Source organism: Pempheris klunzingeri, chromosome 5 (genome assembly GCF_042242105.1).
Source record: "Pempheris klunzingeri isolate RE-2024b chromosome 5, fPemKlu1.hap1, whole genome shotgun sequence".
Classification (NCBI taxonomy): domain Eukaryota; kingdom Metazoa; phylum Chordata; class Actinopteri; order Acropomatiformes; family Pempheridae; genus Pempheris; species Pempheris klunzingeri.
In genome coordinates this window covers 26,857,187-26,874,647 of record NC_092016.1, presented here as the reverse complement: position 1 = coordinate 26,874,647, position 17,461 = coordinate 26,857,187, and the positions used below count along the sequence as shown (strand labels likewise).

General features: G+C 43.2%; 1 protein-coding gene across 1 annotated transcript in view; it reads right to left on the bottom strand.

The window, feature by feature from the left end:
* pard6a (par-6 family cell polarity regulator alpha) overlaps nt 1–12,065 on the bottom strand; it is a 31,914-nt gene extending 19,849 nt beyond the window's left edge. The window contains exons 1-2 of the mRNA XM_070831358.1: nt 11,817–12,065; nt 6,094–6,316 (exon numbers count right to left, since the gene is read on the bottom strand). Of these exons, the coding sequence (XP_070687459.1) occupies nt 6,094–6,316; nt 11,817–11,897 (304 nt within the window). The 5' untranslated portion in view covers nt 11,898–12,065. The remainder of the gene's footprint in view (nt 1–6,093; nt 6,317–11,816) is intronic.
* Between the last annotated feature and the right edge of the window lie 5,396 nt (nt 12,066–17,461).

The window sequence follows — 17,461 nt, the reverse complement described above, 5'->3', positions numbered from 1 at the left end:
CTGCCCAAATGTGATTGGCCAACACCACTTGGACTACAAATAGAAACCAGAGAGCTTCAGATACCAACATCTTGTTCATTGCCCACAGATTCTGTATTCATATGCAGATATCTGTTTATAGAGATTAGGCTGTGGGTGTACTAACCTGACCCGTTTAAAAAAATCATAGCCATTAGTGTCACTGACAGATACCAAGACCAAAAAGAAAAGAAAACAAAGGTAAAGTAAAGGTAGCAAAAACCAAAAAAGGGTTGTCAGCATTATTGAAAGTTTTCTAAGTTGTAAGAGGTGATTTAAAAGATGTCACCCATTCTACAGGCCTCAGATCCTCAGACAGGGAGTTTCAGAGCTGGGGGGGGTCCTAACTGCAAAAGCTGGGTCACCTTTAGTCTTGGGCCGGGACTCAGGAACAGCCAGCAGAGCCCTGCCCGAGGCTCTAGGGCTGCACCCAGGCTCATAGGGGAGCAGTATTTCAGCAATGTAGACAATGCAGACTGAAGACAAGGAGGGAACGTGTACTAGGGGGAGGAGAGGAGACGGCAGAGGAGAGAGAGATATAGTGGTACATCCCCTGAACCCCCCCAACCCCCTCTCTTTTCACACTACCCCCACAGCAGCCCTGCACAACTACCACTGTAGTTCTCCTGCAGAACTGTTACCATGGCTACCACTGTGATACTAAAACAGGATGAGATTGTTACCACGACAACTACCACTGTAGTTCTGCAGAACGATTACCATGGCTAATGGCCAATATTAAGATGGAACTGTCAACACAACTACCACCAGAATTGTTACTATGGCTACCACTGTAGCCATGGCTACCACTGTAATAATAACATGATCAGACTGTTAGCCGAGCTACCACTGCAGTACTGATGCAGATGGACGTCATTCACATACACACCATCCTCCTCTATGTAATCCTTTCAGACCTTTTTACATTGTGCAAATCAAATCCACACACACACACACACACACACACACACACACACACACACACACACACACACAAACACACACACACACACAGCACATAAAGCAGTGGCAGTGAGTGGAGCTGATATGATTGATGAAGTCTTTTAGAGTAAGATAATCCCACTCAGTGGCTAATGGCTTACAACACCAGATGGGCTGCTATCACTCTCTCTCTCTCTCTCTCTCTCTCTCTCTCTCTCTCTCCTTAAATCTCGTACACCCAAACACATAGACACTAATACAGATTGCACAAGATATTTCTATTTTGATTTTTTACTAGTCTTATGTTAAATTATTCTACTTTAGATATATGCACATACACATATAGATATGTACATATTTTATATTTTCATATAGTGTTTCCTTTTTTACTAGTGTTTTTGTGCCTTAAGTGTTGGTTGTCTTGTGGTGGCTTTTTGTTGTCTGTGGGGTGTCTGTCTGTACTGCTGCCGGGACAAAATAATTTCCCGTGAAGGATCAATAAAGGAACTATTCTATTCTACATATGCAAACACACAAAGACGACCCAGTGGAAAGGTCACATAAAATAAAGTGTCCCAATCGGCACATGCAGTTAACACACGATGAAGTCGTACAGTGTGATATTATCCCTGCTATCATGGCGCAAATATACAGTATAGATATTTCTTCTGAAGACTTTCACCAAGCTACATCTAGACAAACCTGACAAATTACCATCATCTGTCCATGTGGCCTGAATCTGAAGAGAACACACTGCTACATGAAGTCTGTCACAGGCTTCAGCTGTATGAGTGTCTCGGTTCACGTGGATGTGGTGTACAAACAGGATTACACTGCAGGGATAAAAGATAAAGTGAATAGATTTTTTAGTTGGCTAACACATGGCCTAATCCTGACTAATGAGGTGCACGCTAGCTTTCAAAGCACAATGGAGATTAAATTACGCCATTATTCCTAATGGAACGTGTGTCTGTGAGTGTGTGTGTGTGTGTGTGTGTGAGTGTGTGTGTGTGTACTGGATTTAATGGAGCTCGGAAACTTTACTCCATGTTTTGGCTGTTGAGCTTGCAGCAGAGAATCAGTGGTCCTGCAGGATGTTAAAACAAATGTGTATATGCCGACTTCATCTCTGTCCTCGGCCTCTGTGCACATCTTACACATCTCACTCTCCCAAGATCTCTTCCTCTCCTTCCCTACCAGACCACTACATTAATCTGATTAAAGTAGTGGCTGTCTGTGATTCTGAGCTACAATAGTGGCCCGCTAAGCAACAGCTTAGCATCATTACATCATGAATTATGCAAGATACATAGACACAGCAAGAAAAGGTTCGCTGAGGCAACAATGCAGCAGTATAGTACACAATAACTAGTCACTAATCCAAGATGGAAGCGCTGATCGTGGAGAGGTATGGATGGCTCTTCACAGAGTAGAAGATAGGAAGAGAAGTGTATTTGTCTTATCTGCGCAGACAGAAGCAGGACACAGGAGTTGCTTTGCAGGAGCTTTGCAGTGCTGAGCAACTCCTGAGGTTCAATCTGGTGTGTGTGCAGAGAGCGACAGAATGGCTGTTTGTGGTTAAACCAAAAGGATCTTCCAGGTCTCTCTCTGTAGGGATCCTTTCCATGATGCTGTCACACACTTAGAATAACACTCTGAGCCTGTCAGTGGATCAAACAAGCTCTTATAGTGGACCTACTGTGATCAGGTGCAGTTGTCCCAAAGGATCACGTTGCAGCCATTGCAGCCCGTTTGGCAATTCCAACACTTTTTGTACCTCCCAGTCATTTAGAGACCAGGATAATGAATATTGACGTTATCCTTTAATGGGCTATTTTGACCATCTGATGACCAGGGTCTCAGTCTCTTACTCGGGGGTGGGGGTGTTAAACTATTCGTATAATCTTCGACTAGTTCAGTTCAATCAGATTAGTAAAATCCTTTTCTACTTCTGCACTTGTGATGCTGTGATGAAACGAAGTAACAGTAAATACAGCCCTGTGTATTAAAGCTCTGGGATGCTCTTTTCAAAGTGTCTGGATGACCAGCGAGCTCAAAAACACAGTAGTTCATTGTATCTGTAATAACATGATGACAGGAGTCAGGCTGAAAAGTGACGTGGATGGAGTCAGAGTCACTGACCTGTGCAGATTATCTTAGATTAGATTAGATTAGAATCACCTAACCTCTCCTAGAGAAATCACTCCAGTCCAATGGGGCCTTAGAGACAAACATTTCTTTTGGTCAGGATGCACAGATTGTGTACTGCAAAAAAAGTTCAGAATTCACCAAAATCTGAGACTCCCAAAAGGTTCCTTTCCTCATTAGATAAACTCCCAGATCGTCACTGATCAACTTTACTCACAATCCAAAAAAACAATATTAATCAAATGTCATAACTACCGTGAGAGTCATACGACTGTGGCTTCCCTGCAGCTGTACTTTCACATTATCTTTACCAGTTCACGTTAAACAGACACTGTGTCTGCTGGACATGCACAGCCCGTTTCCTCCATTTGTTCATTAGTTACAAGACTAGTTTCATAATAGTTGCTATGGCGATATACTATTGGTTTTTTACAAAAAATGTAATGAAGTTTTGATGAAGGAACAGTCAGGTTGTGATAAGACGACAGTGTGGTATGAGGAAAATACCCCCTACAGGACAATCTACAAGAACACACGTGGACAGAGGTGTTGGTACCTTTCTGTTAAAGAAAGAAAAACCCACAATGGCCACTGAAATAACTTGAAACTGACAAAAGTAATAATATTATACATAAAAAAATACATAAAAATGTACTAAAAGTGAACTAATGAAAATCAGACATTGCTTTTGAACTGTGGTTCAACAGAATCATTTAAAAAAGCAAACTAATGAAAGTGGCCTGGACAAAAATGATGGTACCCTTAACTTTTGAGCCATTCCTGTAGCTCTCGGTGAGACTTCTGCACCTGTCGACAGGTACAGTATTTTGGCCAAACTGCTCCAGCTGTCTGAAGCAGGTTTGAAGGGTGCCTTCTCCAGACTGCGTGTTTCAGTTCCTTCCACAGATGTTCAACAGGCTTTAGATCAGGGCTCATAGAGGGCCACTTCACAATAGTCCAATGTTTTGTTCTTAGCCATTCTTGGGTGTCTTTAGCCGTGTGTTGTGGCTCATTATCCTGTTGGAGGACCAATGACCGGCGACTGAGACCAAGCTCTCTGACACTGGGCAGCACATTTTGCTCCAGAATGCCTTGATAGTCTGGAGATTTCATTGTACCCTGCACACATTCAAGACGCCCTGTGCCAGATGCAGCAGAGCGGCCCCAGAACATAACCGAGCCTCCTCCGTGTTTCACTGTAGGTACACTGTTCTTTTCTTTGCATGCTTCATTCTGTGTGTCTGTGAACGTAGAGCTGATGGGACCTGCCAAAAAGCTTCAGTTTTGTCTCATCTGTCCAAAGGACATTCTCCCAGAAGCATTGTGGCTTGTCAATATGCATTTTGGCCAATTCCAGTAGCGCTTTTTTATGATTTGGAAGTTGTTCTGGGCTCTTTGGTTACCATTTGTATCATCTGTCTCTTCAATTTGTCATCATAATCCTCTTGCGGCCACGTCCAGGGAGGTCGGCTACAGCCCCGTGGACCTTAACCTTCTGAATAATATGTGCAACTGTAGTCACAGGAACATCGAGCTGCTTGGAGATGGTCTTATAGCCTTTACCTTTAACATGCTTGTCTATCATTTTCTTCCTAATCTCCTGAGACAACTCTCTCCTCAGCTTTCTGTGGTCCATGTTCATGTTGGTACACACCATGATACCAAGCAGCACAGGGACTACTTTTCACCCTTTACATAGGCACACTGACTGATTACAGGTCTGAAGACACCTGTGATACTAATTACAGGACACACCTTAGTTTAACAAGTCCCTTTTCTAGGGGTACCATCATTTTTGTTTCAGTTTCATTAGGTTGTTTTTTAAATGATTCTGTTGAACCACAGTTCAAAAGCAATGTCTGATTTTCATTAGTCATTTTTTTATTTATTATTACTTTTGTCAGTTTCAAGTTATTTCAGTGACCATTGTGGGTTTTTCTTTCTTTAACAGAAGGGTACCAATTCTTTTGTCCACATGTGTATAAAGCTGTGTAGGCTGTGTAGTAAGTTTTATGATCATGATTACACACAATATTCCCAAAAAATAAATCTGTCAAAAGCACCACCCTAGCCTGTTATCAGACATAACTGTCAACTCATAACACGTCACATTTCCATCACCAGTCTCACGCTGCCTCCACTCGATTTCAGTGGGGGGGGTTGATTGTCCCCAGCCAATCACTAGAGGTCAACGTATTGGCTTAAATCTAACACCACTTTAAGTCAACACTGATGTGTAGCCATGCTACATGCTGAGTTGTAAGAGTTGACCTCAGTCAACCTTCCTGTGGCGCTGACTGGCCGATCGTTAGTCCGTCTGCAGCGCTCATTGGAACGACTGTTTTTCAACTGCTTCATGCCGTGATGCAGGCTGAGAAGCAGTCCAGTGAGAGGAGCCTGGAGCCCTGCATGCACATCTATCAGTGCACTCAATGTGAAGCCAACATGGAAAGAATTCTTCTAAGAATGATGGGAAGTTGTAACATCTTATGCTGAGATTGTTTTGGCAACAGTCGTTTTCCCTGGTCAAGAGCAAATGTGTCAGGTTGAACAGAATAAACATTTATCCCTCAAATTCTGACAATGTTCTCCAGCCTTAGACATGGCAAACACTGAAGTGATGGGTTTGTCATGTCTGAGTGTGTCTCTATCCCTCTCTCCTTGCATACCTGGACAGCAGTCTCTAATGAAGTAGACGTGCCCCACAAAAGGCATGCCAGCACAGCCTACCCAGAGGCAGAGCTGCACAGAGCAGGACCAGAAAAAAGCAGGCAGCAGAGAATCATCAGGTGGTGCTGTGTGTGAAGACTGAACCATTTTTTAATGTGGAGAACAAAGAGCCTCCCTGCAGCTATGCACAGCCCCTAGTTCACACACACACACACACACACACACACACCAGCAGACAATGCTGGATACTGAGAACAGTCTATTTTCCATCCGAAGCTGGTCCTCTTTCCCTCGGCAAGTCCCCACTAAACTTACCTTTCTTGGTGATGATAATGCGGAGCAGAGGATTGGCTGACGAGACAGCTTTATGGAAGTTGTCATCATTGTTGATCGGAAGAAGGTCTCCGTGGACATCGGCATATCCCAGCACCACATCGACGCCTGGGATGCGATGGATGGTTTGGAGGAGGCGGTAGAACTCCTGGAAGCCACCCGGGCCGTTCCTCTTCAGAGCGAAGCGACGGTATTCAGCGTCAAACTGAGGGAGACAGTGAACACAGACATCAGGTTTCCCCCTGACATTTCTCAGTTCAGGATGGGAGAGGAACAGCTTGTAATTAAATACAATGACAGCTGGGACAAGCCATAACTGTTTACAGTTTCATTTAAATATAGATTGGTCATATGAGTGGCCATCTTAAATGTGTGTCTGGCTGCTGCTGCCACCACTAACATTAAAGAAGGAAGGACACTTAGATGCATACAATCATATAACATTTACTCAGAACGTTGCCTTTAACACTGTAACACTTAATACTGAATCGATACTCGACATCATTATAAATGAGGGCCAGTCCATATGAGATACACAGAGAACCCTCTTTCAACTGGTTTCCTTTAACAACCTCTGTTAGAGCAAGAAATTCCTCTTTGTAGAATTTGTAGAGAAGCACAACGACCCATGACTGATCATCTCTGACTCGAGCGAACAGGAGAATTTGTGAGCTCTTATTTTGAAACTCTAAATGGTACTGTCCCTCAAGTATACAGTACGGTCACACTGGGATGAAAATTGAAGTCATACATTTTTTTATTATCAATGTTAATGGCAATTACTAAGAGGCACTTCTATCATGTATCCTGGTTCAGCACGGCATTCTGGGAATAGAGACTGAAAAAAGGTGAAGAGACGACACATCTAAAGCTAACATAGCATCAGGTTCAGCTGGTCTGGTTCTGTCTCACTCTCATGCTGCCCAAACTAATCTGACACCAAACAAGAGAAGACAGCTCCTTAATAAAAATATAGCAATAGGTTTAAAGGGCCAGTTCACCTAAATCTTTAATTATTGTGATCTTGTTTCTCTTTTGACCCACAGTACCAGTCAAAAGTTTGGACACACCTTCTCATTCAATGGTTTTTCTTTATTTTTGATTATTTTCTACATTGTAGACTAATATGGAAGGCAACAAAACTATGAAGGGACACGTATGGAATTACATAGTAAACAAAAAAACGTGTTAAACAAAACCAGAAGATGTTTTTTTTGTTTTATTTTAGATTCTTCAAAGTAGGATACGTTGATCCACAGCTGTTAGCAGGACATACTGTATGCTGGTTTGTCCTTTAAGGAGATAACATGCCTGTTGTTTTCAGGAGTTGCCAGGACAGGCCCTCCATATGCTGCCCCCCCCCTGTCTACAGGACACTCTCAGAGTGTTTTACAATATCACAGCTCCATTCCTCTGACCAGCCTCACCAGAGATGCCTGGATGGTAGGATGTTAGTGCAGAGACATGCTTATTATTGTTTTGGCAAGGTGTGATTTGGTTTCACTGAAGCCAAATGGACTATTATGGGAAAGGCAGGTTTGTGGTATTATGTAAATGGAAAAAAAACAGACTATTGCCTACACTCACTGTGCTGGTGTGCATTGCTGTGTACAAGTAAACTGAGCCATTATTGACACTGCAGTGAAACAGTAGCAGCCTGTGTATTTCAGACAAGATAAAAAACACAGTCTAAGGATTCCACCAATCGGGCCAGCAACTTCACCATCACCACATTCATTATGTTTCAACAAGTTTCAACCAAGAATTAAATGTGCTGTTGTTGAGTCAGACCCCATTGAAATCACAGATGGAAAAGATGAAGATGAAAATAGCGTTAATATAAACAATTTGACTTATTACTTCTGGTAGTATGTATTTTTGATGAGAAGAGATGCCATGTTAGCCCCACGTTGTGACACACCCTTTATCGGGCAAGGGACCATATTTGGTAACTTAAGTGGGGGTTCAAAATGCCCCCCCTTACCTCACCATGAGGCAGTAGAACTACCAGATTCCTCCAAGCCAATCAGCGACAATCAGGCTACACGACAGACCGCCAAGAAACCATATATGGTGACTTCACTGACCTTGATTTTCACCATAACATTGAATTTTTTTTTAAAACTCACAAAAGTAAAAAAGTCTTGTACCAGTAATGGTCTAGGGTTGAAATTTTGAATTTCTAAGTATTTCAATGAGTGCCCTATAAAGGGTTAAAGTGAGACTCAAGTGTCTCCTCAAAATGGAGTGAGCATCGTGCATATATATATATATATATATATATATATATATATATATATATATATATATATATATATACACACACATACACACACACACATATATATATACATACACACACACACACACACACACACATATATATATATATACACACATACACACATATATATATACATACACACACACACACACACACACACACACACACACATATATATATATACACACATACACACATATATATACATATATATATATATATATATATATATATATATATATATATATACACACACACATACATACATATATATATATATATATTCACAGCTTACTACAGTGTCTTTACTGCCCTTAATGGGGTTTAATGAGTTTCATCAGTCACACTCAATACAAAGTCCAGTCCAATCCTAACATGACGACAGGTAGTAATGGAACGTGTGTGTTGTCCGGTTCGTCTGTGCTCAGCAGGGAGCGTGTCTGTAGCACCTGTACTTCCTGTGTGGACTGTCATCACTTCCAGGAGTTGTGTCCCTCCAGTTAAACTTTATGTCACATTGCTGGGGTTTTCAGTGTAGTGAGTTCCTTGTCCCACGCATGGTCATCTGAGTCATTTGAGTGAAGTAATCTTTGGTGTTATTTGGTTCTAATTCTATTTGTATTCATGTATGTTGAAAATGTATCTGAAAATACAAAAATAAAGAAAACTTAACTACGTCGTGTGCTGCGTGAGATAAAGCACAAGGTGTTTATTTCCATGATTTCAACACCAATGTGTTGATGATAGTGCAACATTACCTGGACAGGACAGAGAGAAAAGTTGGAAGGTACAGGCTCAGTTTGGAAGTGATGAAATGACCCACAGCTTCTTGGATCACTTTTTAATTTTCATATTGTCCAAATACTCTCAGTAAAGTTTGTTCATGACTGTAGTGTTTGTGTCCTTTACTGTACATGACAGTTACACCTTGCCATGACTATCATATCATCCTTTGCAATGCCTCATCATAAAAAAGCTTCTCTACCTCCTGTAATCCATAACAATGATGAACAGTCCCTGTGAAACACCAGAGTCAGTCCACATGAACCTGACCCACATCAGGCCGTACAGCGTTGTAGCCCACAGACGCACGGTGCAACACACACTACCTGCAGGCCCACAGTGTGTTCCTGGCAACACTCTGCTCTCACAATCCTGTTTGCTCCAAAATAAAATTACAAATGGTCCCTGCAGTGATTTACTATACTATAGACTTTGTTACTGTTTGTACCTTCCAGTACTGCTGAGTGGGTTATGGTCATGAAATAATTCACAGAAGATTGATCAAATTCATGCAGAACTCAGTACCCAATTTTCCGCCAAACTTTTGAATTTGTTGCTAAGTAGCTCTGACCATGCAACGTAATGATGGAACAGGAAGCTGTAAAAAAATACCAATAGGGTCAGTTCTTTATAGGTTCCCACATTAGAACAAATAGAATAGTAATAATAATAACAACAATACTAATTATACACATTGTTATTCTCTAACCTCTACACTACATATCAGTACATATTGCACTGGTACACAGTAAATTGGAAGAATTAGATCTCTAACCTAAACCCAAGCCAAACTTTCACTTATATCATATCGATGATTTAAGCATATAAACTTGTAGACAATGAGAAACAGGTTTCATGTGATATTGTGAATCCAGGTAACATGATCTATCTGGACATGGAGGGGGAGAGTGAAACAGGGAACACAGAGCAGGGAGAAAAGGAGTGAGGCTCGGATTTATTCTAGCCCTGAGAAAGAAAAAAATAGTTGGACTCAACCGGGATCAAAAGTCTTGTTAATTAAAATCGGCCAAGAAAATTGCAATCATGCATCTCTAATTCCAACTATACTGCAATCCTTTTGGAAGTGAACAAGGGGGGGGGGGCCCTCCTGCCCACGGTAACATGGCCGTCAGTTGTCACCAAATTAAGTTTTAGGACTACGCCTCAGTCTCACCTCAAGTATTTAGATATTGAGCAGATATTCCGCAAGCTGTCTCTTCACAGCCATATTTGTATTTTTTCTCTGTGAGATCACAGGGAAGCACAGATACACGCTCCTCCATGGAAGAGCTGCAGTGCTGCAGGAGGCCCGACATATTTGTTAAAGAAATGTGGCTTTAAATGAGCAGCGTTGGGCATCTTGTGCCATGTGTAATGAACATTCAAACATTCTGAATGCCTGTGAATGTATGTCTAATGTATGACTTTATTTTTTCCGGCTACTGCGATGAAAGCGCAGCACTGGAGAAGTCTAAGCGTGCACATCTCACCTCACTCATTAACAGAAGTGGAAAAGTCTATGAAGTGTGTGGTCGGCCTGCTCCTTCACAGGGGCATGTGGCTACCAGACTGACTATCTGAACGCTGTAGCTGATCTTCATATTGCTGGCTTATTAGTCTTTACTAGGGAAAAATGTTGGCATGTAGACAACGAGGCCTGACTGAGACTCTGTGGAACGCTAAGGTACAGCCACCAAACAGGAAATACCACCACAGTAAGTGACTTACTGACAGGGGGGGGGGGGTCACATAAAGATTCCCAATGCTGATTATCTATACTGACTATAGTGATTTAAATGTATATTCATTTGATATTATGTGAATTAAAACGTATCTGTCATACTCAAACAACTTATCCATGTTTTGACTTCTCACCGCTGATAATAAAGTCCATTTTCTCAGAACTCGTGGTACTTATTCTTTAGTTTACGCTAGTTTATGTCTACTCCTCTACACTTCAGAGGGAACTGTATTTGACAGCTTTAGTAACTAGTTACTAGTTAACCACTTACAAATCTAGATGAATAATGTAGGGTATATGATGTGACTGCAATGGATCACTTTGACTCATTACTTGTACTTTGAGTGCTTTAAATACATTTAATTGTATTATTTATGTAATTATTTAAGTAAAAGTAAAAGATGTGAAGAGTTCCTCCACTCCTGCTTAACATCCTCCTTCAGAGCTGTGTCCTCCTGACCGGAGAGCTGTAGTACCGTCCCCGCATCCTGGAGGCTGCTGCTGCTGCAACATGTCACCGCTCACTGAGCACCGACACACGACGGAGGCTCCGGCGGCCGGACGGGACAGTCCCCGCTGAGACTGGGGGGGTGGGGGGGCAGACAAAGACACACTAGAGGACGACATGTAGTGTCGTTGTTTTCGGCGGCACACCGGCCCCGGGGGGCGGGCGGCCGGGCTCGGGTCGTGCCGCCTGTCGGCAGCCAGGCCGCTGGACAGTACTCACGTGAGAGTGGGCTGGTTCCCCTCAGTGACCGCTGTGTTGTTTCTGTGTGTGTGTGTGTGTGTGTGTGGTGGGGGGGGGGGCGTCACGGTGTGTCGCTGTGTGTGTGGCTCTGTCAGTGCACCGGTAATACTGCGCTTTATCACTACCAAACCCCATCAGCCCCCACTCACTTTGCTCTTGACCTCCACCACGCTGTCGGTGTGTTTTAGCGGCGTCCGGTGCTGCTGCTGCTGCTGCTGCTGCCTCGACATGCTGCTCCCCGGTCGGCTGCTGGGCTCAGGCACTGCGGACAAAAACAGCCACCGGAATCACACTCCGTGTCCTCCTCCGTCCGTCCGTCCGCCAGCCGGAGGGGAAACATCCACAGCTCGGAGCGGTGGGGGCCGGGCCGGTGCTCCACCTGTCCCTCCCCCGTCCTCTTTTCAGACCTCGGCTCAGAAGCAGCCGTCCGTCCTGCGGCCGCGCGCTCCTCACTCGCTCACGACACGAAAACACAGCGCTCGCGACAGGTGGAGTCCGGTAAATCCAGCGAGAGACGTGAGGTGCCAGTGTAACCCGCTCCCCTCCTCCTCCTCCTCCTCTCCACAGCAAGGGGCGGGGGGGGGGGGGGGGGGGGGGGGGGCATGTGTGTGTGCCCGCTCCAATACTGACTGTACTGCCATAGAGCCCCCACTGCTGTGCCCCGTTCCACAGTAGCTCAGGACAAACTGTGCAAAGGATTAATGAATGAGAAATGTGCCCCCGCCTCTCACAGGACCACAGAGACAAACTCAGACAGTTCAACAACAATGACACAAAGTGTTCACCATGACACTGAGCTAGAGATGTTACACTGCTTGGACTGTTGTAACTCCTTATTATCATGCTGCTCCAATAAGTCCTTAAAGACTCTCCAGCTGGTCCAGAACACTGCTGCTCCTGTTCTGATGAGAACTAAGAGAAGAGATCATGTTTCTCCTGTACTGGCTTCTCTTCATTGGCTTCCAGTAAAATCTAGAATAGAGTTTAAAATCCTTCTCCTCACCTACAAGGTTCTTAATGGTCAGGCTCCATCATATAGTACCGTACTACCCCACTAGAGCACTGTGCTCCCAGACTGCAGGTCTACTGGTGGTTCCTAAAGTCCTCTAAAGTAGTGATGGAGCCAGAGCTTTCAGCTATCAGGCTCCTCTCCTGTGGAACCTCCTTCCAGTCTGGGTTCGGGGGGCAGACACCCTCTCTACATTTAAGAGTAGGCTAAAAACCTTCCTTTGTGATAAAGCCTATAGTTCAGGTCTGGATCAGGCCTTGGACCAGCACCTAGTTATGCTGCTATAGGCTTAGACTGCTGGGGGACTCCCATGATGCACTGGGCTCCTCTATCCTCCTCTTCCTCTCCATCCTTATGCTTCATGTGTCTTTAATGTCTGTTACTTCATGAATCACTGCTGCGGATCGTCGGCCGCCGACACTTTTTACTGATATTAGTTGTGCTATTATTATTCATATATTAACTATTGTCATGTTTTTCAGTGCTACCATAGTGCTAATTTATTAGTCACATTCCTATTGTCAGTGCTATAGCTGCTGTTAGTATTTTAGTTACTGTTTGTTTAGTCTCTCTCTCTCTCTCTCTCTGTGTCTGTCCAACCTCCACCCAACATCCGCCCCCCCTCTTCCCGTTAAAGGGGAGTTCTTCCTCCACTGTTTCCTAATCTAATATCTGATGCTGCTCATGTGGGGATTCTTGAATCCTTAAAAATGAATTGAATTGAATCGTTGGGTCTCTCTAATTAAAGAGTTTGGTCTAGACCTGCTCTTTATGGAAAGCATCTTGAGATAACACTGTTGTGAATTGGTGCTATATAAATAAAGATTGATTGATTGATGATAATAATAATAATAATACATTTTATTTAGAGCACTTTTCTAGAAACTCAAAGACACTTTACAAAAGGTTAAAAATACAAATTAAAAGCATGAGAACAGCAATAATAACACATTAAATCAAACATTAAAAGCAGTTCTGAAGATGTGAGTTTAGATAAGTTTGAACATGGAGGGATCGTTGATCTGATTTTGAGGTGTTTGAGGAGAGAGTTCCAGAGGGTGGCGGCAGCTCTGTCACTCCAGGTCTGGTGCTGAGTGGGGGGAACAGGAGGTCGGCATCACAGGAGCGAAGGCTGCAGGAAGGAAGGTAGGGAGGGGCCTGGTCGTGTAAAGCTAGAAAAAAGCCCCTCATGAATGAGAAGCTGTCAGTAGGACTCCTACAGAAGTCCTACTGACAGGAAAAAGACGTGATGTAGACAGACGGGGTTGTAGATCCATACACAACATACAGGCATGAGATTGATATCCATCGGCATATTTCACACTCAGGGAGAAAGCAAGAAAACACAAAATGTTCAACCGCTCCTTTAAAGTCTAAAGTCATCCATATCATTCCATTCCTTCATTCCTTCATTCCTGTCCATACGTGTACATTTCCGAACCAAAGTGTAAATATCCCATAGTGTAAATATTTATTTCATCACAGCCATATATTGCTTACTATTGCTATTTTTTCTTTTACTATTGCTTCTTTTCACTCTCCCTGTTCAATTGTTGCTGCTGTAACATGAGAATTTCCCCCTATGGGGGATCAAATAAAGAAAAGTCTAAGTCTAAACCTCATTTGACCAGAATCACCTTGAACTTCACCTTGAACTTCTTGCTCTTTCAGATCTTGTCAGTAACACTGATGGAGATGTGTCCATCTGGGAGAAGTACACGATCTGATAGTTTAATGAAATATTCTGAACAGCTCATCTCACTGAACAAACACTAACATTTAGTCTGGTCTATGAGATCTCCATCAGGTATCCAAACATGTATGACTACTGTTAGCTGCATTCACACCTTTAGAAGTCGATGTGGTGGCTCACCGTGATGTTTGGAATGCGGTTTGAGACTGAACATGGTTTTATGTGGTGTGCTTTTTATTCTCCCATCTTTTCCTCCTCCTGCTCAGTTTTTCCTCCTCCAGATTTCTACCCAGAGCGAACCCATCCTAATCATGTCAGTGCTAGCCCGTACTGGGCCCAGTGTGTGTGTGTACTATGGCAGGACCCCTACATACTTATGTAAGAGGCTATAATTACCACCAACATGAGAGCCCCCCAGATAAGGGTGCATTCCAACAAGAAGGAGAGGGCAGAAAACGAAAATATGTTTTTATGGTAAACTAAATCTATTTCCTTCTCTCAGGTCTTTTGTTGAAGTCCATCTCTCTTTCACACTCCTTCCTGTCTCATCCCTCCTCTCCTTGCCTCAACTCTCTCTCTTTTTCATCCCATCTCCAATCCTCCACTCTCACTTGTCCCCCTCCTCCTCCTCCTCCTCCTCCTCCTCTTCTCTCAGCGATGGTGGAATGTAGGAATGTGATTAGAGATGGAAAAGGAGGGACTTTCGTTGACTCACTTGTGTTTTACTGTGATGTCTCATGTTTCCTCTGACAGCTGAAATCTACAGGAGACTTCAGCGAATGTTTCTCCTCACTATTTGTATTTGTAGTTTTTGTACATACAGTGTCTCCATGTGGCTGCACATTATAATTTTGTGTCTTGTCAAGTTTGTTAAGTTTAGTTCATGTGTTACGTATTTCCCAGTTTATTGTGACATTCAGTTTCTCCCTCTCGTCAGCCTAGTCAGGTTTATATTCCTCAGTCAGTATTTTTTGGATTGTGTCTGTTTTTTGTGTGCTTACATCAGTCTTCATTTTTCATCTCATAATTAAATAATTAAAAAAGATGAAGAGATCAACCAACGCTCACATTTTGTCTTTGGGTCAACATTAGAGGCTCAGTGTTGAAAATGGAATGGGTTCATCCTCTGGGAAGCAAGAATGTGCTCAGTCAATTCTATGGCGATCTGCTCATTAGATTAGGATATTTCTTGTAGGCAAGAGAACTTTCAGGCTTGATGGGGGTGCTTGGAGAAAGGTCAGTGAGTCTCTGGAGGGATTAGAATTCATTCTCTGAACATGCACTACACATTCAGGACAGTCTGAGCAGAAATTGGCCAGATGTTTTGCTCTGGACCAAAATGTTGGATGAGAAGAGCAAATGACTGATGACCTGACTACCGTTCATCACCGTGTGAATATGAGGTATGATGACATGTTCAAAAATGGGCTTTGTTCTCCGTTATTGGTCCAGGTTCACAGATGTCTCTCTGAGATTCCGGTCAAAGTTCCGATTGAAGACCTTTGTTACATATGACATGTGCTTACAGGGTCCATATTCAGAAACACTATTTGTGTTTAATCAAATGACCACAGACTAACAGGCTAACGCGAAGTCTGACATGCGCACACTTTTTGTGGCGTCTTCACCTTTAACTTTTATTGATAGTTGATAGGGAGGGCACAGACAGGAAACTGAGATAGAGATGACATCCAACAAAAGCCCCTGGCTGGACTTGGACATGGTAGTGTTTGGTATATGTTATATGGTAGCACCAGGACAGGTTAAAGAATGGTCCGAATCCAGCCAGCAGAGCCTGATATATTCTGACCCCTGTCCCCAGTTTAGTCCCTCCTTTACTCCATATAACACATAATATGTTTTTATTAGACGTCTCTGTCTGGTTAGTCCATGTCTGTCAAATTCCACATCTTGGAGGCTTTCTGCCAAGATAACCCCAATGACATCATCAGGTTATTTTCTCAAACTTCACCAAGCCCCTCCCAGAGCCACAGAAGACATGATACAGTGATAAGTGTTTTAACAAACTGAGGAGGACTGCCCGTGTTTACGGTAAAGCAAAATGACTTTGGCATGTAAAATTGGTGAAGTGCCCTCATAGCCAGAGCACAGAGAGTGGGACGAATGTGGGATCAGCAGGAGCCCATAGCTCATTTAGCCCCGGGTTTTGGCCGCCTCACAGGTTAATCCAGCTCTGACACTAATACTGCTCTGAATACTGAATGGACCATTCAGTCTGTTCACCATAAAGAGACGCTAACAAAGACCCAGAAATAGACTGACCCCTGTTCTTACTGCCACAGTTCATCCACAAACACTGAAACAGCTACTAACACCAATTGGTAGCAGTGTCCTGTATGAGCTGTATGTCTCTGTGGACAGATAGAGTGTCACAGTATGTGACTCCTCTAACCTGCAGCCACGCCCAGGAAACCAGCTAAGTGAGGCTTAACGAATTCAAACCCGACTCACACCTCAGCTCTATCCCTGTGCTCTCCTGCCTCTTCCTCTGGGGAGATCTGAGAGAGAGAGAGAGAGAGAGAGAGAGAGGGGTGGAGCAGGAATGTCTGCTATGTGAACAGTCAGGTTAGTGAGCCAGCCTCTAACTGCTTTTAATCTAATGCACCTTAATATCAGATTTCTTTTATGACACACCTGTTTTTCTCCTTTTCTTCTTTTTATTAAACATTTCTTCTCTCCCTTTCCTTTCTCAGTCCCTCATTTTCTGTTTTCTCACGTCTCACTCTTTTTAGTCTCTTAATTCTTTATTTTACTCTCCTCTGTCACTCATTGTATTGTCATGTATTATTTTTCTCCCTGTTTGCTCGTCATGTCTCTTCTTATCGATGGTTTGACTTGTGTCTGTGATCGATTTTGTTCAGGTGATGTGTTTTCTGTCTCGTTGTGATTCCCGCTCCACACTACTGACGCTCATATTTACCATTCCATTACAAAGACATTATCTGTCATACTTGAGAGAGGCGGAACTTCATGCAGACTTTATATAGTCCTGTGAGTCACACGCCTCTCTCTGGAAGGTGTGTTAAATAAGGTCCGGCTCTCATGTGTCCGTCATGTGTGGTATGTCCCGG